This window comes from Staurois parvus, unplaced genomic scaffold, assembly GCF_062004578.1.
Source record: "Staurois parvus isolate SC_StPar_1 unplaced genomic scaffold, SC_StPar_1.0 ptg000574l, whole genome shotgun sequence".
NCBI lineage: Eukaryota > Metazoa > Chordata > Amphibia > Anura > Ranidae > Staurois > Staurois parvus.
In genome coordinates this window covers 5,872,111-5,897,218 of record NW_028318370.1, presented here as the reverse complement: position 1 = coordinate 5,897,218, position 25,108 = coordinate 5,872,111, and the positions used below count along the sequence as shown (strand labels likewise).

The 25,108-nt window shown below is 42.2% G+C and overlaps 1 protein-coding gene across 1 annotated transcript in view; it reads right to left on the bottom strand.

The window, feature by feature from the left end:
• Nucleotides 1-1,041: 1,041 nt before the first annotated feature.
• LOC149450486 (uncharacterized) overlaps nt 1,042-25,108 on the bottom strand; it is an 80,122-nt gene continuing 56,055 nt past the window's right edge. Inside the window, exons 3-6 of the mRNA XM_089691934.1 lie at nt 20,138-20,289; nt 17,783-17,902; nt 9,041-9,075; nt 1,042-3,776 (exon numbers count right to left, since the gene is read on the bottom strand). Of these exons, the coding sequence (XP_089548060.1) occupies nt 9,074-9,075; nt 17,783-17,902; nt 20,138-20,289 (274 nt within the window). The 3' untranslated portion in view covers nt 1,042-3,776; nt 9,041-9,073. The remainder of the gene's footprint in view (nt 3,777-9,040; nt 9,076-17,782; nt 17,903-20,137; nt 20,290-25,108) is intronic.

Sequence of the window (25,108 nt, the reverse complement as noted above, 5' to 3'; positions counted from 1 at the left end):
CAAAGACTGTGTCCTGTCTTTTTTCACACTTTTTGTTTTTTGTGAATGAGTATCAGGACCATGCACCCTATATTAACTCACATGGGGGGGGGGGCCGGGATCTGGGTGCCCCCTTGTTAAAGGGGGCTTCCAAATTTTCATAAGCCCCCTGCCCACAGACCCCCACAACCACCGGCCAATGTTGTGGGGAAGAAGCCCTTGTCCCCATAAACATGGTGACACGGTGCTTTGGGAGGGGGAGTCCCCCTGCCCCAAAGCACCCCCCATGTTGAGGGCATGTGGCCTGGTATGGTTCAGGAGGAGGGGTGCTCGCTTGTCCCCCCCTTTCCTGACCTGCCAGGCTGCATACTCGAATAAGGGACTGGTATGGATTTTGGAGGGGACCCCCACGCCATTTTTTTTTTAAACTTTGGCATTTGAGTTCCCCTCAATATCCATACCAGACCCGAAGGGCCTGGTATGGCTGGGAGCGGGGACCCCACGCCATTTTTTTTATATATTATGGTGCTGGTTTTTAAATGTAATTACCGCTTTTTTTTCTTCACTATAGCCCAGAGATGCAGCTGTCACTTTCCCCCCAGCTACAAGAGAAAGTTCCTTTTTAGTTTACTTCCCCGAGTTAAGAGAAACAATGTTTCCTTTTAGTTTCTTAAAAGAAACAAAGCTTCCTTTAACTGCGGGGAAAGTGACAGCTCTGTGAGCTATAGTGAAGAGAAAAAAAAAGCCGGCAATTGCATTTAAAAATCTGCACGACATACACTTTGTATTGCGAAAGACATTTGTAAAAAATGTGAAAACCGAGGCATTATTTTCAATGGATCTTCATTTGTAAACCGAAAATTACATTAACCGAGGTGTTTGTAAACCAAAGTACACCTGTATTGGCAAAAGTACTGGGACGCCTGCCTTTCCACGCACATGAACTTTAATGGCATCCCAGTCTTAGTCCGTAGGGATCAATATTGAGTTGAAAACCAAAAGAGTCGTAGCTGCAAGAAGCAGACTACCAAAGTAGGTAATAATACACCCAGGCAAAGTAGCTCACATGTAAAACCACATATTTATTAATTCCCGTAAAATGGAGAAAAAGTGATTATCTGCAGGCAGTGAATATCACACAACCACCTAATATATAAATAAAAACGAAACTAGAAAGCAATCTGGATCACAATGCGTATACATATAGATTGCAATGGACAATAGTGAGATAAAGGACGCTAATGTATCCTATTAAGGACCAGTGTATGGGCAATCAAGTCATATCATACATAGCAGGACCATCGATGATGATAAATAGTCTCTATTCATAAATCTGAAATTGAAGAGATATAAATCAGACAGGAAGCAGCCGAATGTATAGTATGGCTAAAAGTGAAGTAATTATCCCAGATTTGTGGAGAGCAGTGATGTATAACCTTCAAATAGTGAGGACAAGAAGGTCCATATTCTCTAGTTAGGACCACATAGATATCCGAAGAGGCGTCTTGAGTGCATATGGAGATTATACAGTGTAGTCATATCATACTGTCCCATGCACAGTAGGAATGGGAGCAGAAGATGATAGACAGCAAGGTAGACCATATGTTGGTAGAGAGAGGAAGAGATAGTGTGAATGTGGATTGTGACAACATGAAATTATGGATGGATGTTATTATTATTATTATACAGGATTTATATAGCGCCAACGGTTTGCTCAGCGCTTTACAAAATAACAGGAGTCAACACAGCAACATTACAGTTCAATACAAGAGGGATAGGAGGGCCCTGATCCTTGGAGCTTACAATCTAGGAGAGAAGGGCTAGTGGTACAATAGGTAGTAACTGTGTGGGATGGACTGGTAGGAAGAGTAGAAGATTCCATTATTAGCTGAGGGCAGGCTAGGCTTCCCTGAAGAGATAGGTTTTCAGAGATCGCCTAAAAGTGAGCAGAGTAGGCGATAGTCTGATACATTGGGGTAGAGAGTTCCAGAGGATGGGGGAAGCTCTGGAGAAGTCCTGTAGACGAGCATGGGAGGAGACAAGGGAGCTAGAGAGCAGGAGGTCATGCGAGGAGCGGAGATTACAGTTTGGGTGATATTTGGAGACAAGATTGGTGATGTAATTTTATCCGTTGGGCAACGGGAAGCCAGTGGAGGGATTGGCAGAGAGGGGTGCAGATACAAAACGGTTAGTAAGGTGGATGAGTCTGGCAGTAGCATATCCTGAAGAGAGGATAGCCTGCAATGAGGTAGGCCAATGAGGAGGGAGCTACAATAGTCAAGGCGAGATATAACAAGGGAGTGGATAAGTTGCTTAGTGGTTTCCGAGGTTAAGAACGGGCGTATCTTGGAGATGTTGCCGAGGTGAAGTCTACATGATTTGGACAGTGATTGGATTTGGGGCTGAAAGGACAGATGGGAGTCTAGGATTACACCTAGTACTCTGGCATGAGGGGAGAGACTGATGGTTGTATTATTGATCTTGATGGAGAAGTCAGGGGAGGGGGCACGGGCTGGGGGGAATACTAAGAGCTCAGTTTTGGAAAGATTGGGTTTGAGGAAGTGGAGTGACATCCATGCCGATATGTCGCTTAGCAGGTTAGTAATGCGAGAGGAGACTGAAGGGGTGAAGTGAGGAGTAGAAAGATAGATTTGTGTGTCATCAGCATAGAGCTGGTACTTAAAGCCATGGGAGTTTATCAAGTGACCAAGGGAGGAGGTGTAGATGGAGACGAGAAAAGGGCCAAGGACGGAACCTTGAGGGACCCCTACAGAAAAAGGAAGTGGAGAGGAGGAGGCAGAGGTATAGGTAATGCTGAAGGAGCGCTGCGATAGATAGGAGAACCAGGAAAGAGCAGAGTCACGGAGGCCAAGAGAGCGGAGTTTTTTGAGGAGGAGGGGATGGTCAACGGTATCAAAAGCCGCAGAGAGGTCAAGTAGTAAGAGTACGGAGTAGTGGCCATTGGTTTTAGCAGTTGGTAGATCATTAGTGAGGTTTAGTAGGGCAGTTTCAGTGGAGTGTAGTGAGCAAAAGCCAGACTGTAAAGGGTCAAGAAGGTTGTTGTCAGTGAGGTGGGAGCTCAGGCGATTGTAGACTAAGCCTTCTAGGAGTTTAGAGGTAAATGGCAGCAGGGAGATGGGTATTAAGTTGTTCTGGTAGGTGGGGTCCAGGGAGGGCTTTTTAAGTATGGGAGTGATGTGCGCATGCTTTAGAGGGGTAGGGAAGGCACCATTAGAGAGGGAGAGATTGAAGATGTGAGTAAAGGGAACATAGGATGGAAGAAGAGGGTGACCGTAGTAGTTGTGAGGGGACAGGATCCAGGGGGGCAGGTAGTGAGATGGGCTTCTGAGAAAACCTTAGTGACCTCTTCAGTAGTACCAAGGTCAAAAGAGGAGAGTGTTGAGGGAGGTTTAGTATAAGGTATGCTAAGTGGGATGGATATCTGTGCAGATGTCTGGATGTTTCACACACTCACTGCTACCGGGTCTCAAGGGTGCAAACGGTCCAATCTCTCTTATGGTCTCTCCTTGGAAAATGTCTCCATAGGACGTGCAGTCGGCATTTCCATCTTTATCCGCAAATGGGCACTATCCAGGCCTCAAATAGGTGTAGTATGGTCTTTAATTCAAGGTAAAGTGCTCTCCCAATACTCCGGGAAGGATTGTGATTGCTCCAGCGTCGTAAGGTAAATCTCACAATTCCAGGATGCAGACCACGTGGGACACTGTTCCCGAGTGTGATGACGTCATTTACGTTGACGCGTTTCGTCTGCCAATCAGTGCAGACTTCTTCAGAAGCTAGAAAAAAAAATAATAAAAGTCAGCAGCTACAAATCCTCTAGTTGTTGACTCTTAATAAAAGGACACTTACCTGTCCAAGGATCCAACGCTGCCCCTCTGTTTTTTCCAGGGCCTTTGGGTTCTCGGCACTGTAATGTTTAGTGTGGTAAGCCGACTTGACAGTGTGCTGGTTCACAGCCGGCTTCCTACTGTGCATGCTCAAGCCATGCTGCACTTTGTGAACGGTCCTCAAGCCTACTGGGTCCTGTGATAGGTCCCAGAAAGCTGCAGGCAAAGAGGGGGGAGGTGATCTGAGCGAAAGTGAGAGTTGGTACCTGTCAAAACCAGTTACCTGCTCACCCTCCCCCCCCAAAAAAAGATATACCAAATGTAGTAGAGGAGGGAGGGAGGAGGACTTAAAGCAGAACTACTTTTTTAGGTGAAGTTCTGAACAGGATGTCTGTTCAGACCTCACTCTAAGTTCTCCCTGATGGCCTCTTTCAGAAACAGGTCTTCTTCTGGGCCCCCTTACTGGTTTTATCCAAACCAGACTTCACTCTGAGCCCCCCTATTGGTCTCTTCCAGAACCAGATTTCATTTTTAGCTTCCCATAACATGCAGTGCTGTGAAAAAAGTATTTGATTTTTTTTTGCATCTTTGTCACACTTCAATGATTCAGATCATCAAACAATACAAAATGCAGTTTCTAAATGATAGTTTCATTTATTAAGGGAAAAAAAACTGTCCAAACCTGCCTGGCCCTATGTGAAAAAGTAATTGCCCCCTAAAACCAATAACTAGTTGGACCACCCTTGGCGGCAACAACTGCAACCAAGCGTTTGCAATAACTGACAATGAGTCTTTCACATTCTAATGATTCACATTCTAATGATCGTGACCCAGGACTCCTGATAGCCTCTGATTGGCTATCACAGTGATCTGTCACCATAAAGCCCCCCCCCCATTTGTTTTTTATTCTCTCTGAATGGAGGAGAGAGATACATTGTATCTCTCAATCTCCTTGCAGAGAAACAAAAAAACTTTGTAAAAAAATAAATAAATATTAAAAAAATAAAAGAAAAAATAAAGAAAAAATACCTAGATCAAGGTTTGATCTAGTTCAGTGCCAGGGTTAGTGTTTGGGTCAAGGTCAGGGTCAAAGGTCAGGGTCAAAGGTCAGGATTTTAAAAAATTTTTTAAATTGGTATCAGTGTCAGTGTGTTTTAGGTTAAAGAAACCCAAAAAACAAAATGCACAATATTGTTTTTGGGCTGTAGTAGAGGTACAAACAACAAGTAACATGCACATATATGGTATTGCTGAGATCGTCAAGTGCTGGAAAATTTATTTTGGGTTGTTCTTTGGTGGTAGGTTATGGTAGTAACAAGAAACACACGGCTAAATTAAAAAAAAAAATCCATTACCATTTACCACCAAATGAAAGCCCAATTTGTCCTGAAAAAAAACGCGGTATAATTCACCTGGATGTACAAAGTAGTTGTGATGATATGTACGGTTTTACTAACACATGTCAACGTTGTAAAATTTTACTTAGGCTTTAAGATTTGTTTTACCCTTAGGCGTGAAGGGGTTAAGTATGGACTTTTACTATGCCACTACAAAACCTTATCTTTGTTTTTTATCGAGCCATTCAAAAGTGGACTTGTTGGTGTGTTTCGGATCATTGTCCTGCTGCATAACACAAGTGCACTTGAGCTTGAGGTCAGGAACTGATGGCCGGACATTCTCCTTCAGGATTTTCTGGTAGAGCACAGAATTTATAGTTCCATCAATTATGGCAAGTCGTCCAGGTCCTGAAGCTGCAAAGCAGCCCCAGACCATCACACTACCACCACGTTTCACCGTCGGTATGATGTTCTTTTTATGAAATGCTGTGTTAGTTTTACGCCAGATGTAACGGGACGCCCACCTTCCAAAAAGTTTAACTTTTGTCTCATCAGTCCACAGAATATTTCGCACAAAAGTCTCAGGGAAAATCAAGATGTTTTCTGGCAAATGTGAGACAAGCCTTTGTGTTCTTTTTGGTCAGCAGTGGCTTTCACCTTCTCCCATGGATGCCATTTTTGCCCAGTCTCTTTTATTGTTGAATCATGAACACCGACCTTAACTGAGGCATGTGAGGCCTGCAGTTCTTTAGATGTTGTTGTTTATGACTTCCTGGATGAGTTGTCTTTGTGCTCTTGGAGTCATTTTTGGTAGGACGGCCATTCCTGGGAAGGTTCACCATTGTTCTAAGCTTTCTGCATTTGTGGATAATGGCTCTCACTGTGGTTCGCTGGAGTCCCAAAGCCTTAGAAATGGCTTTTTAGCCCTTTCCAGATGGATACATGTCAATTACTTTGTTTCTCATCTGTTCTTGAATTGCTTTTGATGATGTTTTGCTTTTTGAGATCTTTTGGCGTGCTTCACTTTGTCAGACAACTTCTATTTAAGTGATTTCTTAATTCAACAGGTCTGGCAGTAATCAAGCCTGGATTTGGCAAGTCAAATTTAACTTCTCCCAAAAAATTTGGTTAATCACAATTCATTCATGATTTAGCAAGGGGAAGGGGGGCAGTTACTTTTTCACATAGGGCCAAACAGGTTTGGACAACTTTTTTCCTTTGATAAATGAAATCATCATGTAAAAACTGCATTTTGTATTTATTTAGGTTATCTTTCTGAAATATCAAAACTTGTTTTATAATTTGAATCATTTAGGCGTGACAAACGTGCAAAAAATAAAAAATCAGGAAGGGGCAAATACTTTTTCACAGTACTGTATAGGTGTTATATACAACAAATGTATGTCTTCACATAGACCACTAGTGTACCATTAACATGGTATTTATAGAAGTTCATATCATGCATTTAGGTTGCCCTTCAACAACTCAATACTTCTCTGTGTTAATAGCTGACACAGTAAGCCTAAATATGTTGTGGAAGTATGAGGGAAGGAACAGACATGAATGCCCTCACTGGTACTAGAGGCATGCATGCTGGTGTCCTTTCCTTCTTAGGCTCCAAGTACAAGAGCAGCTCCTAAACTCGAGTTTAGGAGCTTTTGGCATTTTTTTGCCAAAACTTCTAAACTCAACTCCATAAAAGCCTATGTGTACATGCTCAGATAAGGATCTGGTATGGATTTGAGGGGACCCCCACGCCATTGGCAGCACAGTGGCTAAATGGTCAGCACTTCCACCTGGCAGCACTAGGGTCGTTGGTTCGAATCCCAACCACGTCACCACCTGCCTGGAGTTTGCATGTTCTCCCTGTGCCTGCGTGGGATTCCTCCCACACTCCAAAGACATGCTGCTAGATTAATAGGCTCCTGTCTAAATTGTCCTTAGTATGTGTATGTATGAATGTGAGTTAGGGACCTTAGATTGTACACCCCTTGAGGGTTAGGGACTGATGTGAATGTACAATATATGTATGTAAAGCGCTGCGTAAATTGACGGCGCTATATAAGTACCTGAAATAAATAAATAAATGTACACCTAGGCTTTTAGCAGAGTTTAGAAACTTCCACATTTAGGTGAAGTTAAACCACTCTCTCCTGAACATGGAAGAATCGCGTTCAGGATAGGAACGTTTTCACAATCAACAGCGAAAAAAAAATGCAAACCGCGGCAAAAATCGCGTTTGCTGTGGTTTTGCCGCGATTTGTGTTTTCCCGTGGCCAGTGGTCACGGTAGGCTTGTGTACATGGAGCCTTAAATCATAACTAAAGGCAAACCTTTTTTACATTTCTGGATAGAGTGAAGATGGATTAAAACCCGTGTCAGGTGTTTATTGCTTTCTGTGCCACTGTTAGTGAGATTCACCCTCTATATTTGTGCTGTTTACCATCACCACCGAAACTGAAATTACAGCAGATATACTGCTACAGGGTGGCAGAGGTGTGCAAAATCATATATATATATATATATATATATATATATATATATATATATATGTAGGGGCACAGCACACAGTTAACCCTTTGATCACCTCACATCAGGGGTGTATTTACCACAAGGCAAACAAGGCATTTGCCTAGGGCTGCACTTTTCAGGGGGGCAGCACCACCCCCTGGAAGAAGGGACGAAAGAAGGGTCACATGCGGCATAGGGACCAGGTGGGATCCGAGAGAGGCTGTGCGTTGCTTGATGGTTTATGCAGAGCCCAACTTTCGTTCTCAGGGATGTCTGGAGCTGTGAAGGTGAGCTGGGGGGGGGGGGGAGATAATGTTTGTAGAAGGTTTTCTCAGGTGGGAGGTGGGCAGGGGTGTTGTTGGTCAATGTCAGGCTCTCTCCATGGGGGGGGGCCTGAGTTTTGTGTTGCCTAGGGTTGCACAAGACCTAAATACGCCACTGACCCACATGTTAACCCCTTCCTGCCCAGTGCCTCTAGTACAGTGTCTGTGCTTTTTATTAGCACTGATCACTGTATTGGTGTCACTGGGGATGACACCAAGTCATTTTCCCCCAGTGTCAGAATGCCTGTCAAAATCGCGCTATAAGTCGCTAATCGCTGCCATTACAAGTAAAAAAAAAAAAATCCCAGTATCTATACCGCCATTTGTAAACGCTATAACTTTCATGTAAACCAATTAATTTACACTTATTGGGATTTTTTGTAGCAGACATGGAGCAGAATACATTTTGACCTAAATTTATGATGAAATTTGATTTTTCAAATTTTTTTACTGGACATGTTTGATAGCAAAAAGTCAAAAATATAGTTTTTCTCTCAAAATTGTTGGCATTTTTTTGTTTTTATAGCGCAAAAAATAAAAATGCACAGGCGATCAAATACCGCCAAAAGAAAGCTCTATTCGTGGGGAAAAAAATACATAAATTTAATTTGCGCAGCATTGAATGACCGCGCAACTGTCAGTTAAAGTAACGCAGCGCCACAATGCAGAAAATGGCCTGGTCAGGAAGGGGGGTAAATCCTCAGGAGGGCAAGTGGTTAAAAGAAAATCCCACATTTTGGGTTGTCTCCAGAAGAGGGTAATTCTTCCAGTGGGTACACCAGCTCTGGTGACAACCAGGAATTCACTCACTTTAGAGGGATTTTCTATCAATTCCTGTGTTGGCTAGAGGACAGGAAGTGAATGAAAATCTTCCCTACACAGATGGCAAAAATAAACTTTACAGGGGTTATAACCCTTTCATAGGCTATCCAAAATGAGAAAAAAGTGTTGTCTTTAGTTCTGCTTTAATCCCAGCAGGACAGTATTGGGAATAGTGTGGTACATAGTAAGAAATATTGGGCACTGTGAAGCTAATACCAACCTTTCCACCAAAGACAACACGTCACTGGAGGCTCTCTGTGAACAAAGAAAAAAGAGGTGAGGTGCTTCTGGTAAGGTAGAAGATAGACAAAATAAAATGTCAAACCTGTCGCACACAAACACAAACCTTTCACATGGAACAAAGGGCATGAACCTAAGAGCATTCACCTGGTTAAGAGCAGAACCCAGGACGGGGTCTAAAGGAACTTCCTCAAGTGATCTCAAATCGAATGGCATAGCATGTGGGTGGGCAGCCAGGGAGGTCAGAAATGAGTCCTGTGCTGTCACAAGTCCCAAAATGTTGTTCTGTGTCCATTCATGGCATCAGCTGCCCAGTGCCTGCGCAGTGCTACTGCCACCACCCTCTCCACTTCGGGCCAGGCCTGGACTCCCCACAGCACTTTCAGCTGGGACCCCACTGATCCCAGTTCCAGCTCCTCTGCAGCTCCCTGCTCTGTCCGGCTCACATGTAGGGAGGGGAGCCGGCTATGTCTAGCAGTGGGGGAGAAGGTGGCACACTGGACACCCCACCAGTCCAATCCCAGCCAGGTCCTCAGAGAACATCGGGCAGTGTGCAGGGGATGTGATCGGAGCACTGCTTTCTCTATTTCTCTTTCTCTCTCTTTTTTCTATTTCTCTTATTCTCTCTTTTTCCCTTTTTCTCTTTTTATCTTTCCCCTTTTCTCTATCTCTCGCTCTTTTTAGCTATTTCTTTTTCCCTCTCTCTTTATCTTTCCCCTTTTCTCTCTTTTTTTCTCTTTCTTTTGCCTTTTTTCTCTATTTCTCTTTTCCTCTCTCTTCATCCTACTCTTTTTCTCTCTCTCTTTCTTTTTCTCTTTCTCTCGCTCTTTTTCTCTATTTCTCTCTCTTTATCTTTCCCTTTTTCTCTCTCTCTTTCTTTTTCTATTTCTCTTATTCTCTCTTTTTCCCTTTTTCTCTCTCTTTTTCTCTTTCTCTCTCTCTTTTTCTCTATTTCTCTTTCCCTCTCTCTTTATCTTTCCCCTTTTTTCTCTCTCTTCTTTTTCTCTATTTCTCTCTCTCTCTCTCTTTATCTTTCCCATTTTTCTCTCTCTTTTTTCTCTTTCTCTCTATTTCTCTTTCCCTCTCTCTTTATCTTTCCCCTTTTCTCTCTCTCTCTCTCTCTATATATATCTTTCCCCTTTTCTCTCTCTCTCTTTTTCTCTTTTCCTCTCTATCTTTCCTTTTTTCTCTCTCTCTTTCTCTCTCGTTCTTTTTCGCTATTTCTCTTTCCCTCTCTCTTTATATTTTCCTTTTTGTCTCTCGTTCTTTTTCGCTATTTCTCTTTTCCTCTCTCTTCATCCTACTCTTTTTCTCTCTCTCTTTCTTTTTCTCTTTCTCTCACTCTTTTTCTCTATTTCTCTTTCCCTCTCTCTTTATCTTTCCCCTTTTCTCTCTCTCTTCTTTTTCTCTTTCTCTCGCTATTTTTCTCTATTTCTCTCTCTATCTTTCCCTTTTTCTCTTTCGCTCTCTTTTTTCTATTTCTCTTATTCTCTCTTTTTCTCTTTTTATCTTTCCCCTTTTCTCTTTCTCTCGCTCTTTTTCTCTATTTCTTTTTCCCTCTCTCTTTCTTTTTCTCTTTTTTTTCTATTTCTCTTATTCTCTCTCCCTCTCTTTTTATCTTTCCTTTTTTCTCTCTCTCTTTCTTTTTCTCTTTCTCTCTCTTTTTCTCTTTCCTCTTTTCTCCCTCTCTTCTTTTTCTTTCTCTTGCTCTTTTTCTCTATTTCTCTCTCTCTATCTTTCCCTTTTTCTCTCTCTTTCTTTTTCTATTTCTCTTATTCTCTCTTTTTCTCTTTCCTTTTTTCTCTCTCTCTCTTTTTCTCTTTCCTTCTCTTTATCTTTCCCCTTTTCTCTCTCTTCTTTTTCTCTTTCTCTCGCTCTTTTTCTCTATTTCTCTCTCTTTATCTTTCCCCTTTTCTCTCTCTCTTTCTTTTTCTATTTCTCTTATTCTCTCTTTTTCCCTTTTTCTCTCTCTTTTTCTCTTTCTCTCTCTCTTTTTCTCTATTTCTCTTTCCCTCTCTCTTTATCTTTCCCCTTTTTTCTCTCTCTTCTTTTTCTCTATTTCTCTCTCTCTCTCTTTATCTTTCCCATTTTCTCTCTCTCTCTTTTTCTCTTTCTCTCTTTTTTTCCTGTTTTCTCTTATTCTCTCTTTCTCTTTCCCTCTCTTTTTATCTTTCCCTTTTTTCTCTCTCTTTTTTCTCTTTCTCTCTATTTCTCTTTCCCTCTCTCTTTATCTTTCCCCTTTTCTCTCTCTCTCTCTCTCTATATATCTTTCCCCTTTTCTCTCTCTCTCTTTTTCTCTTTTCCTCTCTATCTTTCCTTTTTTCTCTCTCTCTTTCTCTCTCGTTCTTTTTCGCTATTTCTCTTTCCCTCTCTCTTTATATTTTCCTTTTTGTCTCTCTTTCTTTTTCTCTTTCTCTCTTTTTTCTATTTCTTTTATTCTCTCTTTTTCACTTTATCTCCCGAGGGCCACATCAGTGAACTCAAACTAGGATTTAAATTGTATTTCCACTTTTGCAGACACATTTGAGAAAACCCCATTGTATGTTTTGTTATGTGTTCCAATTTAAACTGCATACCTAAAAATTTAAAAAAATATATATATTTCTTACTTTTTAGAAGTTTCTTAGTAGGTGTCATGGCTGACTACCAGCTTTTTTTGGTTCAGTGTAAAGCCTAGTACACAAGATCAGAAAGTTGTACGAAAAATACCGCTTTCAAATCGATCGTACGATAATCTGATCATTAGTACACAGCTGTAATCCGAAATAATTAGAAGGGGCAAGTACAACATTTTTTTCTCGTAAGATAATAGATTGTGCAATTTTTCACTTAATCAGCACAGTTTTTGTCTGAAAAAAAATACAATACATTACATTACTCCTGAATTTTTATTCTGTCATACAAGAATTTTCATAACTTTAGTAACCTATTCATTTTTAAAATGGAGACTAGCATGCAAAAAAACAAACAAAAAAAAAACCATGATCATTCATCCGATATTCTCATTGCGAGTACGGGGCTTAAGGCTGACCCACTACTAAGGCTTAGGACAGGATGAACGGTCTCATTATCATAAAATGAACAAGCACAGCTTTTAAATCTTTAACTTTGTTAGGACAGACAGTATTCAAGGCTAATTTAACAGATAACTGAAAAGAACTGTCAGTAGAGTACAGACAGGTCTAATCATGGCTAGACATGTGCAGAACAAAAAACATTTTTTTTTTTATTTCGGACCAATTTGTTAAGTTTCTACTTTTGTTTTGTTGCATTCATAATGACATTTGTTTAGTTTAGTTTTGTTTATTCGTTTTTGATTGGATTCTCCAATTTTTTTCCAATGGATTTTAAGTATTCGAACTGAATCGAAAATATCAAATCGATCCGAATTCTTTATGAAGAATAGCTGGTTCTATTCTATTTAAATTTCAGAAAACGGCCAAATTCTTTCAATTTAACTATTTTCTAGTCTCTTCTATTCTTTACCGTTCATTTCTTTTCCATTCTATTCCATTTCATTCTATTCTTTTTGCAATTCAATTTTGAAAGCCTGCTATAGTCTTTTTATTTTATTTTATCCTATTAAAAATTCGAATTTTGAAAGATGGCTATATTCTCTTCTCTTCCTTTATTTTCTATTCTATTATTATATTTTCTATTTTGTTTTATTCTATTATGTTCTTTTCTAATTCCAATTTAAGAAGGCGGCTATATTCTAACACTAATACACACAATACAGTCAGGCCCATAAATATTGGGACATGGACACAATTCTAACATGTTTGGCTCTATACACCACCACAATGGATTTGAAATGAAACGAACAAGATGTGCTTTAACTGCAGACTGTCGGCTTTAATTTGAGGGTATTTACATCCAAATCAGGTGAACGGTGTAGGAATTACAACAGTTTGCATATGTGCCTCCCACTTGTTGATATGCAGCCACAACCCTTTGACATACATCTCAGTGGGGAGCCAGTCAGTGGGGAGATAGAGAATCTAGGACCCTGTGGTGATAGAGCAGCGCCGCCTGATATATGCGCGCGCATTGACCACTGTGATCGTGCCAATGCCGCTCGTAGTGCGCAGGCGCGGATTGGTTCGCGCATGCGCCCTTAGTACCACGCCACAGCGGCGTGCGTTCCACAGCGGCGTGCGTTCCACAGGCTGTTCCTGTCTGCAGCCATATTAGGCTTACAAGATCTCCCTCTGCTGCCGAACAGACAATAATACAGAGATCCACAGGCGGATCCTGTCTGCACTTTTATCATGGTTACAAGCTCTCACTCTGCTGCCGAATAGAAACACACAAATATAATAACTCCACTTGGAATATACCATCTTCTCCCTCCAATCTATATGAAACATCCCCTGGCTTGGTAATATAAATGAACGTTTATACTCTTCTTTTTGTATACATGTGTTCTTATATAATATTACACTAATAATGAATGGTACTACTACTATTAATTTTATCAATTTTATGAATTTTACTATTTTTAACAAACACTCTAGCTGAATTGCTCACCGTTTATGAACAAACGGACAATGTATGGTTCATGTAATTGTGTGGGTTCCTCTGTATCCATAGATATATTTTTTATATTTTCTTATATATACAATTTTTTTTTTATATATATTTTTTATATACATTTTATGCATCCAACGATCAGTATAATGCTAATATCAACTAATTTTCTAATTTTTAATTCTTACTATTGTATTTATAAGCTGCACTTTTTAATGTATAATGTATTATTTACCATCTATATACATTTTATTTTAATTTTATGATTTATATTGCTCTATAATCATCTGGATGACTATTGACTATTTACTGTACTCTGTTGATACCCGGGCCCCTCCCCCCCGGCCCAGGACAGCCCAACCCATTTGGGAGGGTCCCATTTCAGTCTGTGGGCATAAATGGGAGCATACACTCTCAGTCAAGTCAGCTCTGAGGAAGAAGGCATGACCTTCGAAACGCGTCAGAGGGCTGAGTACCTACACCCGTGATGGAATTCACGCTGGCCTCTTGCCTTTGAAGTCCCCTGGTGGACTTACATGCCTGTTTTTATTCGCTGTTTGTGAGTACCATTCCTTCATTAAATAAATTTTGGTTACTGAGGTAATGCACAAGGTTGGTGCGCTTCTTGTTGTTTCACTTCCAAGGCCTGGAACAGCAGGCTAGAAAAACAGAAGATAGTGCTTTATCCTTATAAACTCCTTTTATTGCCAAACTTTGTCTAAAACAAATGCAGTTTCCACTCCTCTGGGGCTCTGACGTCACCGCGTGCAGTCGGCTTTTCTGTACAGACACAGTGGGTGATAACACATTGCTACCTTTTCTTCTTAAAGGCTTGTTTATTTTAATGAAAATGTGAGTGTGATAGACAGAGTTTGGCAATAAAAGGAGTTTATAAGGATAAAGCACTATCTTCTGTTTTTCTTTGCAATTATATATGTGGAGTTTGCTGGAGTAATTCTGGAGGATTGTTCCTCTGGAGGGGAGGAGGAGGGAAGATTCATCCAACCATCCACAAACCCATAGATCCATACAGGATAATGAGGAGAGGAGTAACACCAGGTTAACCAGGAAAACTGAGGTTTGGAGAGATTGTTTGAAGGTGATAAGCAGCCAAGCATACCTCATCCTTTTATAGGATAAACTGCGTGATTTAGCCTGTTGAGGCTGGAGAGGAGGTGAGCGCATGATAGAGCTGTATTTATGCTGCAAAAGTTTTTGGAACCTGGAGTGTATTCATCTAATTAACACAGTTTTCTCCAAAGAAAAGAGGACTCTTATGTATCAGTCTCTGGATATACAATGATACATTTATTTCCTTAGTATAAAGGGATTGTATAAGCACAGTGGACATTTGTTTTTTTTCACAGTTTGTTTTGTTTTTTTCACACTTTATTTATATTAGATTCTATTTTAGTTTATTTTTTGCAGGTAATTTATGTGTATTTGGTGATAATATTAGAGGAGCGCAGCACGATATTTATCTATATATTGGTTGACACTATTGTATGAGTTGGTGTTATGTGTTTGCGAACCTAAAAATATTTTTTTGATTTAATATATGTTTATCGAATTTTTGGGTTGTGTTTGCAGTGAATTCACTGTATTGGCTCACAGGTGGACAGTTTGTTTTTAAGAATTTATCACTGTCAGTGATAGATTCTCTCTCACGCTACCAGTAGTACGAACTACCGCACATGTTAGTAATTTTACTGATACTGGGGAAAATGCTTACCTGAATTAGGATCAGGTGGTTCTTAAAGTGGAACTATACTCACCTCAGTTCCAGCGTTGCAGCGTCCCTCTGCTCTCCACCTGGCCAATGACATCTTCGAGGAGTAGGGCTGCCGGGTCTCGATGTCCATCTGGTGTCATTGGCTGGGCAGAGATGACATCACGCACACGCAGGTGTTCAGTCAGATTCAGCATTAATAATTTTGTACAGTGTGCTGCACATGCGTGGCTCACTTTACAGGGGTGGACAGGCAGGTAAGTAACTTTAATGCAGAAGAGACAAAGCCTTTCCCTTCTGCAGGAAAATTACTGCTTGTTCGCCATTGTCTAATATTATTTTCCCATTTTAAGGGAACTACCACCAGAAAGCTGTCATTGGTGTTGTAATAAATTCCCCCAACTGTATCAGTAAGATTTGAAACAACCCCCTGAAAATCTGTGTCACAGACAGAAGACTGCAATGCCTCTTAACAGTCTCTTCAGAGATAGACTGTTGGGACTTTAAATTTAAGTCGGCGATGTTGACAGGGGCCACAAATCCAGCTTGCATTAAAGCGGAGTTCCACCTGAAAATAAATAAATAAAAGTCAGCAGCTACAAATACTGTAGCTGCTGACTTTTAATATACAGCCACTTACCTGTCCCTCGGTCCAGTGGTGTCCTCACCACGGCTGGTTTCACCGGCTGTCTTCTCTCCCTGGGACTGGCATCTTCAGTGTGGGCACCCGGCTGTGACAGCTTGCAGCTTCATAGATGGGTTCCCACTGCGCATGGGTGAGAAGCGCTGCGCTTTGTGAATGGCCACGTAGTCTTCTGGGACCTGTCATGTGTCCCAGAAGACTGCGGGGAGGGACGGTTTGGAGGACAACTTTCGCTTCCGATTGCCCTGGCGATCGCAGAGGAAGTGGGAGTGGGTACCTTTCAAATTAGGGTACTCCCTCCCCCCCGCTCCCCAAAGGTGCCAATCCTTAATGGGAAGCAGGGGACAAAGGCTTAAAGCAGAACTTCCCCTTTTGGGTGGAGATCCGCTTTAAGGACCCTGCAAGGGATGCTGCTGGAGCATGCATAGAGTCTCTTTAGGCAGAGTGTTCCAGTAGCTGAGCATAAACATCTAAAAAGTGCTATGTGGACATGGAGGTCCCTGTGGACACGTGGGAGGCCTCTCCTGATGAAGACTCCAATGTTGACCATCCTATGGCAATAGGGGTTCCAGGTTCTAGATTACAGGCATTAGTCCCTTCTGGGGATAACAAGTAAACATCCCTGGAATCATTAAGTGGAATATGGCATGAAGTAACCCATGGCAATGGGACTGTCCATGTCTTAGTGAAGACATGTTGGGGTTTATTTACTAAAGCTGGAGAGTCCAAAATCAGACTCCCTTCTGCATAGAAACCAATCATCTTCTAACCTCAGCTTGTTCAATGAAGCTTTGGCAATGAAACCTGGAAGCTGATTGGTTTCTATGCAGAAGGGAGTCTGATTTTGGACTCTCCAGCTTTAGTAAATAAACCCCGTTGTGTCCACACATCGGTAATGGAACTAGGCCCAATGCAAAGCAAGGTCTCAGATACTCACAAACCCAAGCACCTGGTGCTGTTGAAGATGTTGAAGGCCACTGTAGGCAGGCAGTAAAAACAGATCGTAGATCCATGTGGTGCTTTTACGTGGAACAGCAGATGAAATCAGCGCTCAATCCCTAAGCCTTTACTGCCATAAAACCAGTGGTGGTTTTTAAAGGCACAAACAATGAGGTAACTTCCACTGCTTTAGCCCAAATCGTCTTATTTGCATCTTTAAAAGTATATTTTAAAATGTTGTACAATACATCCAAACTCACGTATATTGACATTTTAGCTGATATACTGTATAATATTCAAATCAGATGATACAATATATCGCTATCAGTAAATCTATGGATATTGAGTTTTCATCATCAAAAATACTTATCATACTGTTGCCACCATGGGTTAGGCAATGGCTATCAAAAATTGCTATCTTGACACAATTTATGAAGCATTCATTTTTATGGGAAGCTGTACTCATGGTGCCCTCCAAAAGTCATGTAGAGTACAGTTTCCTGTAAAGGAATGAAAGGAGCCATGACAATCATGGGCAGGATGAAGAAGACCCAACAGAGACACATTCTGAAGAAAGGTTGTGTGCTTCTGGGAAAGCTGTATGGATCAAGGATTGAGGTGGTATTTCAAGGTAAGTATTGGACAAGGTGGACTGCGCTTTGGGAGGTGGAGGCTTTTCATAAACACTGACCTGTACCAAAAAAGGTAAAACTGGCCTTTATAGGGGACTTTAACAAATTTTGCAGTCCACTCCCAATCACCCTAATAGGGGCTCTCCTTCCATTGGTTCACTGCACTGTCTTCCTGCATTCCCAGCTGAACATGCTAACCTTCCATTCCCACCCTGAAGAACAGAACACAGAAAAAATGACTGAACTTACATTGTCTCTTCTTTGTTTTTAGGTTTTTCTTTTTGTACAACCAGTAAATGAAGAAACCCAATACCAGGAGAGCGGAGATAAAATAGGGCCATATGCAGGCATGTAGACAGGCAGAAGAATCTAAAACAAAAATATAATATTGTTATTATTTCCCCATGACAACATGTACCTAGAGCAGTGGTCTCCAAACTTTCTAAACAAAGGGACAGTTTACTGTCCTTCAGAGTGTAGGGGAGCCAGACTTTGGCTAGTGAGAGTAGAAAATGCCCCCCCCCCCCCGCAACAGTGGGAGTAAAACATGACCCATCATTGGTTTGAGTGAGATGAATAGTGTATTATTGTTGGTGTCAGTGGTGGAAATAGAGCCCCATCATTGGTGCCGGTGGGAGGAATGGTGCCCTATGAATGGTGGCAGTGGGAGGAATAGTGCCCCATCACTGGTTTCAGTAGAAGGGATAGTATCATTGGTGTCAGTGGAAGGAATAATGCCCTACTGTTGGTTTTAGTGAGAGGCGTAATGCCCCAAAGGCCTGATAAAAAGGAAGCAAAGGCCCACATCTGGCCCCTGGGCTGCAATTTGCAGACCACTGAGCTAGAGGAAGAAAATACTGGTACACAGTTTACTATGCTTCAGTTATGAATGTACATAGAAAAGACTGGTACTGATCATTCACTGTGTTCATTCAGAAAAAGGAAGGGGCCAGTAAATTACATAATAACTGTCTTTTTCGTTGCTCTTCATCCTGAAATGATCCCCAGCAGAAGCTGGCGAGAGAGGCGAGTAAAGGAGGGAATCTTGAATCACTGCTGGGGGGAGGGGGGAGGAGCCCAGGCAGCAGGGAGAATCCGCACCACACAGGGTGATTAGGGTGTGCCCAGTGATGATATTGCTGCTACTTTTACAAGGCAATATGTGAGTTTTCACAGGCATTAGATGAACAGAAAGTGGATTTATAACCTTTGTGGTTACTGAGGAATATATTTGAATGAATGTTTTTGCCATCGGAGATCAGCTTTAATTGGAGGTTTTATTTATACATAGCGTGAACTTGATATATACATTTTCAAGCAATAACTGCTTTCAATCAACCAAAGTAGAATTTGCCAAACAATTTTCATGTATATGGCCAGCATAAATGTTGAGCTTCACCCAAGGGCGGACTGACAACTCATGGGGCCCCCGGGCAACAGGGGATCATGGGGCCCCTGTGTCCTTGCCCAAACTCAAAAAAGCCTATGAAAAAAGGTACCAGGGGCATCTTATGGGGCCCCCTACTGACCCCGGGCCCTCGGGCAGTGCCCGGGTTTCCAAATGGTCAGTCCGCCCCTGGCTTTACCCATGATTTCCTTCATTAAAGGGTAAGTGGGAAAAAAAATTAGCAAATTAAAAAAATAGTAAAAACAATATAGCATATACAATTGCAATAGAAGTCATATTGTAATTGAATGTTTTAAAAAATGACCTTTCCTTTTTAATCTTCAGCCCTGATGATCAGTGTACATGTCCCCTCTGAGGAATGCCGATTACCGGCTCCCCTCTCCTCTCCTCTGTCAGCGTGACCGCGTGTGAGAAGAGAAATGCCAATAACCGGCATTGCCCTATTTACATGCGATCAGCTGTGATTGGACACAGCTGATCACATGACCGATCCGACATCTTCAGCTCTTTCCATTGATCGGTGATCCGCTGTGTCCCAAGGACACCACGCACCACCGATCGCCACGCTGCGCATCCCCGAAGCCGCGTACGCGCAGTTAGTGTGGGAGGAGGTCATATGACCTCCTCCCAGAACAAGAGAACCGCCTTGCACCCGTCATTTCCTTATATGGCGGGCGGAAGGCGGTTAAATGCAAAACGTTGCGTTTTGGATTCTATAGACTTCAATGGAAACACTGCAGAAAAGCATTTGTTTTTGCTGCGTTTTAAGCAAAAAGAAACCCCACCCCCGCAAAACACGGCAAAAACGCATGTAGCAAAATGCAACGCAAAACACAGTGCAGAAACGGATCAAACGCAAACTGCATAGGTGTGAACCAAGCCTTAGACTTGGGTGCCTCGAGACTGAAAATACTTTTCAAGGGTGCCCTGCCTGGAAAAAGGTTTGAGAAACACTGCCCTAGGACCTCTGCTTATAAAAAAATATATAGAATGTTTGGAGGTTCTAAGAGGTTTTCTAGCAAAAAAATATTTATTTGTTTTTTTACAAGTAGGAGAGAATGTCAGAATTGGCCCGTAATGGAAGTGGTTACATTTCTTTCGTCATTTGAGTAGCACCCCTTCTTACCCTTTAGATTTTGATGCTGATAGACAGACCACCCCATTTACACAACGCTGGAATAAAAGTGAAGGATTACCTGCTGGGGCATTGTAGAAGTAAAGAGATCCCGATGATTTTCCAATCGGATTGATGACCTCACAGATGTAAAACCCATTGGGAACATTGTCAGTAAGAAAAGTTTTGCTATTTCCCAACTCTACTGCTACATCCGAGTCATATGTGTCCTTCCTGCAAAACAGAAACCGAATAAACATTACCCATCCAAATGCATGATTTGTGTCCAGCCACATGTGATTCGCACCCGTTCAGTAGCTCGAATTCCAAAGTTCCAACATGCTCAGCAAAGCAAATCACAGGCTTTTAACCACTTGCCTTCTGGGTACTTTCACAATTAAGCGGTCATGCAACACTGTATCCATATGAAACTTTTATAATTTTTTCCCCACAAATAGAGCTTTCTTTTGGTGCTATTTAATTGCCGTTATAGTTTTTATTTTTTGCACTATAAACAAAAAAATAGCAAAAAATTTGAAAGAAAAAAGTTTTTCATTGTCTCTATTATAAAATTTTGCAAACGGGTAATTTATCTCCTTGACTGATGTGCTGATGAGGCTGCACTGATAGGCAGCACTGATGGGCACTGATAGGCAGCACTGATGGGCATTTATAGGCAGCACTGATGGGCACTGATGAGGCAGCACTGGTGGGCATTGATGAGGGTGCACTGATGATGCTGCACTGATAGGTGGCACTGATGGGCGCTGATAGGCAGCATTGATGGGCATCACTGATCGGTGGTACTTACTGGCAGCACTGACTGACGGCACTGACTGGTGGCACTGCTAGGTACTGATGGGCAGGCACTACTGGGCAGCACTGATGGGTGGCACTGCTGGGCACTGATGGACAGCACTGATAATCCGGGCACTGATAATCAGTGCCCGGATTATCAATGCAGATCTGCTCTGTGACATTTGCCGGTTATTGGCAGTACTTTCCTCATGCTGTGAGAGTGTGAGTTAAGTGCTGCCGATAACCGGCAACTGTATTTTATATTGTGATCTGCTGTTTCATTGGATACAGCTGATCACATGGTAAAAGGCCGCTGTGATTGGCCTTTTACCAAGTCATGTGATCAGCTGTGTCCATAGGACATAGTAATCACTGACAACACCGGGTGTGTGCCGCTGTCGGCATGTATCAAAGATGATGTTGAAAATAGGGTTGACCAGGCTTCTAAGGAGGCTTTAATGCAGGGGTCAGTGTGTTGGGAGGGTCTAGTAGGAGTGGAACGTAAAAGGAGAAGAGTTTGTGGAGTGTTAGGGTGGAACAATGAGTTCCATGTTAGTCCATGTTTTTTCCCTAGTTGGGTGCCACCAGTAGTGGATCTGATAAAGTAGTGCTGCTAGATAGTAAGAGTGTAAATGCGGGAGGTTGGCCCCTCCTCTGTGATAGGGGCAGATTAGTAAATTATTGGTACATCTGGGTCATTTTGACTCCCATATAAATTGTGAAAACTGTCTTTGTGTAGCATGAAAGAATTGCTACTAGAAGTAAGGGTCACCGGTGCACTGCTTCTTTTTAAGAATTTTCCAAACAGTTGTTTTGGCCACGCCTAATGTTTTTGCTATCTCTCTGATGGGTTTGTTTTGTTTTTTCAGCCTAATGATGGCTTGCTTCACTGATAGTGACAGCTCTTTGGATCTCATCTTGAGAGTTGACAGCAGCAGATTCCAAATGCAAATAGCACACTTGAAATGAACTCTGGACCTTTTATTTGCTCATTGTAATTGGGATAATGAGGGAATAACACACACCTGGCCATGGAACAGCTGAGAAGCCAATTGTCCCATTACTTTTGGTCCCTTAACAAGTGGGAGGCACTTATGCAACCTGTTGTAATTCCTACACCGTTCACCTGATTTGGATGTAAATACCCTCAAATTAAAGCTGACAGTCTGAGGGGGCGCATGCGCGGCCGGCACCCGGATGGACGTGCTTTGCTGACAGCTCCGTCCACCCGCCAGCATTAAGCGGCTCACACCGGCTCTGGGGACAACAAGCGGCTCCCAGCTCTCACCGACAGGCACCCGCACCTCGGTGATCATGCCCCGCAGGAGGAAAACCCCGGGGCAACCGGGGAAACTCACTGATTTCTTACCGGCCGTCGGGCCGGGAATCCAAGATGGCGCCCGCAACAGTCACAACGGCAGCATGCAGGGAGACAGAGGCAGCCATGAGGAGGACTACAGGGACCAGCAGACGGATCCCAGGCTGAGACAGTCACTGTACCCAGGGGACCCTGGTGAGTTATCACCCCCACTGTCCCCTACATCCAGCAGCCCAGCCAAATCTCGGCCACGACTAGATCATGACCTTGACCCCTCATATCAGGCCTTAAATATTCTGCCTCCACCACCTCATGCGTCTTTCCCTGACATAGATGCGTTCCCTGCATCAGATCAACCGCTGACAGAAATCTGCATGAAAAACATGCTCTCATCGCTACGGCAGACCCTGCACACAGATTTTTCCACATCGCTCAACCAAATTACTTGCGCTATAAACCAGCAAGAACGCAGAATACAACACATTGAAACAAGTATGGGAGATATAATAAAGGCAGATAATGATCTGATTGACGCTCATACGGATCACACCTCTGACATTGAACAAATCAATCTAAAATTAGCCGACCTAGAGGACAGATCACGCCGTAACAACATTAAATTTAGAGGGATACCTGAATCAGTAACCAATAAGACGCTGCTCCCTTATTTACAACAATACATCAAAACCCTCATCCCATCGATTCCTGACTTAGAGCTTGCGATCGATCGGGCCCACAGACTACCCAAACCGGCATTCCTACCAGCGGCCATTCCAAGAGACGTATTGGCACGTATACATTTTTACCATATCAAAGAGAGAATCATGAAAGTGGCCAGGAACCCGCCACCACTTCCACCAACGCATGCTAATCTTAGATTATATGCGGATCTCTCCAAAGCCACACTTCTCAACAGGAAAAAAATGATTTCCATTACCAAGGCCCTAAGAAATCATAACATAGCCTACCAATGGGGCTTCCCTACAAAGCTAACAGTGCGGCACCAAGGTAGACTTTTCACAATCAGATCCCTTGAAGCAGTCCTAGATCTACTCAAAGCATGGAATATCATACCCGTAGACGCACAGGGAACTGCTCCTCCTCCTGTTCAACATATGGAGGCGTCATAACTAACTAACAAGGGAAAACAAGATACACGAGGCAAAATTATACCGGAACTTGTCCCCAGAGACTCTTATTCAAGATCGATCTACTGGCGATCGGCCTAAAATTGTTGAAACTCGATTTTCAAGTTTACACTTGGCCTGACCCCTTAGGCGGTCAAGATTTGTTCACACCCCCCAGTTTTGAAGTAGCTATGGAAGCTATTCGATTTCCTTGCATTTTTTGCAAGTTCTTTTTTAGTGTTTTAGGTTTCCCTTCTCCCCCTCAAAAGTGGCACCATCACTTATCTACCCCCAATCTAACAGCTATTTACTTTGACTTTACATGGAAAATTACATAGAGCTTACCAATCGCACCCAACCTACACTGCAGTGTTATAAATTTCAACTCTCGCAAATGGACACTCATGGAACTACACCTCTATCAAATAACAAACCATTTAACTACACACCTCAGGAATGGACTATTAAATGATTAACATCACATCCCTCAATGTACGAGGCCTTAACTCTCCCTTCAAGAGATCGATGCTCTCCAAAGAAATAAGGAAATCCCAAGCCGACATCATCTTCATACAAGAGACCCACTTAGCCACGGGAAAAATACCAAAATTACAGCTTCACCACTTCTCCCAAATATTTATGGCAACTGAAACCAAAAAAAAGAATGGAGTTCTCACCGCTATTAAAGACTCTATTTCACTTCGAACTATTTTGAGCATAGCCGACCCACATGGCCGATATCATATCTTAGTGTGTCAAATAAATGATCTGACATACACCCTAGTGAATGTTTATGGCCCAAACAGCAAACAACTGTCCTTTTTCCGCAAGCTCTACAAAACCATATCGCGCCATAAACAAGGCAGACTTATCATTGGCGGCCATCTCAATGTACTGGGTAATCCGCTCTTAGATTCATCTTCTACTAAAAAACCTACCAAACTTGACTTTAACCATTTCCTACACGATCACGATCTATATGATATCTGGAGATGTCAACATGGCACCGAGAGAGATTACACCTACTACTCCCCTCCTCACCTCTCATATTCGAGAATCGACAATTTCATCACTGACAAGTGGACATTACAGCACGTGAGATCATCCAAAATCGGAACCATAACTTGGTCAGACCACGCTCCGATCAGTATATCCTTGGAAGACGACATACGCTCTGCAATCCCACCTATTTGGAGATTGGATTCTTCACTTCTGAAAAACCCAGAAAACCAGAAACATATCCTAGACGCCCACAAACTCTTTTTCGAAACGAACTCTACCCCGGATATCTCAATCACTACTCTTTGGCTGACATACAAAGCCTACATGAGAGGTATCCTCATACAATTGAAATCCCAAATAAATAGACAGAGATCCCAACAAATTGCCCAACTACTGACCTCAATCCGTTTACATGAAACAATAAACAAACAGACCCTGAACCCTTCCACATCCGCGACCCTAAATTTAGAAAGAAACAAACTACGTACTATTTTACTCCAAAATTATGATACTAATCTACAAAAAACTAAAACCAAATTCTATGCTCTAGGAAATAAGGCAAACTCACTCCTTGCTAAAATTGTCAAACAAAAGAGAATCAAAGCTAAAATCTCCACAATCCAACACCCTAACACTCACACCACATTAACTAATCCGCAAGATATAGCCAATGCTTTTGCAATATATTACCAAAACCTATACAATATAAAAGATGACTCAAATACAACCCAGCCAACGACTCTCTCCATTGGCGACTTCCTACAGAACATAAATCTCGCAAGCATCACCCCTCCCCAACTTGAATCGC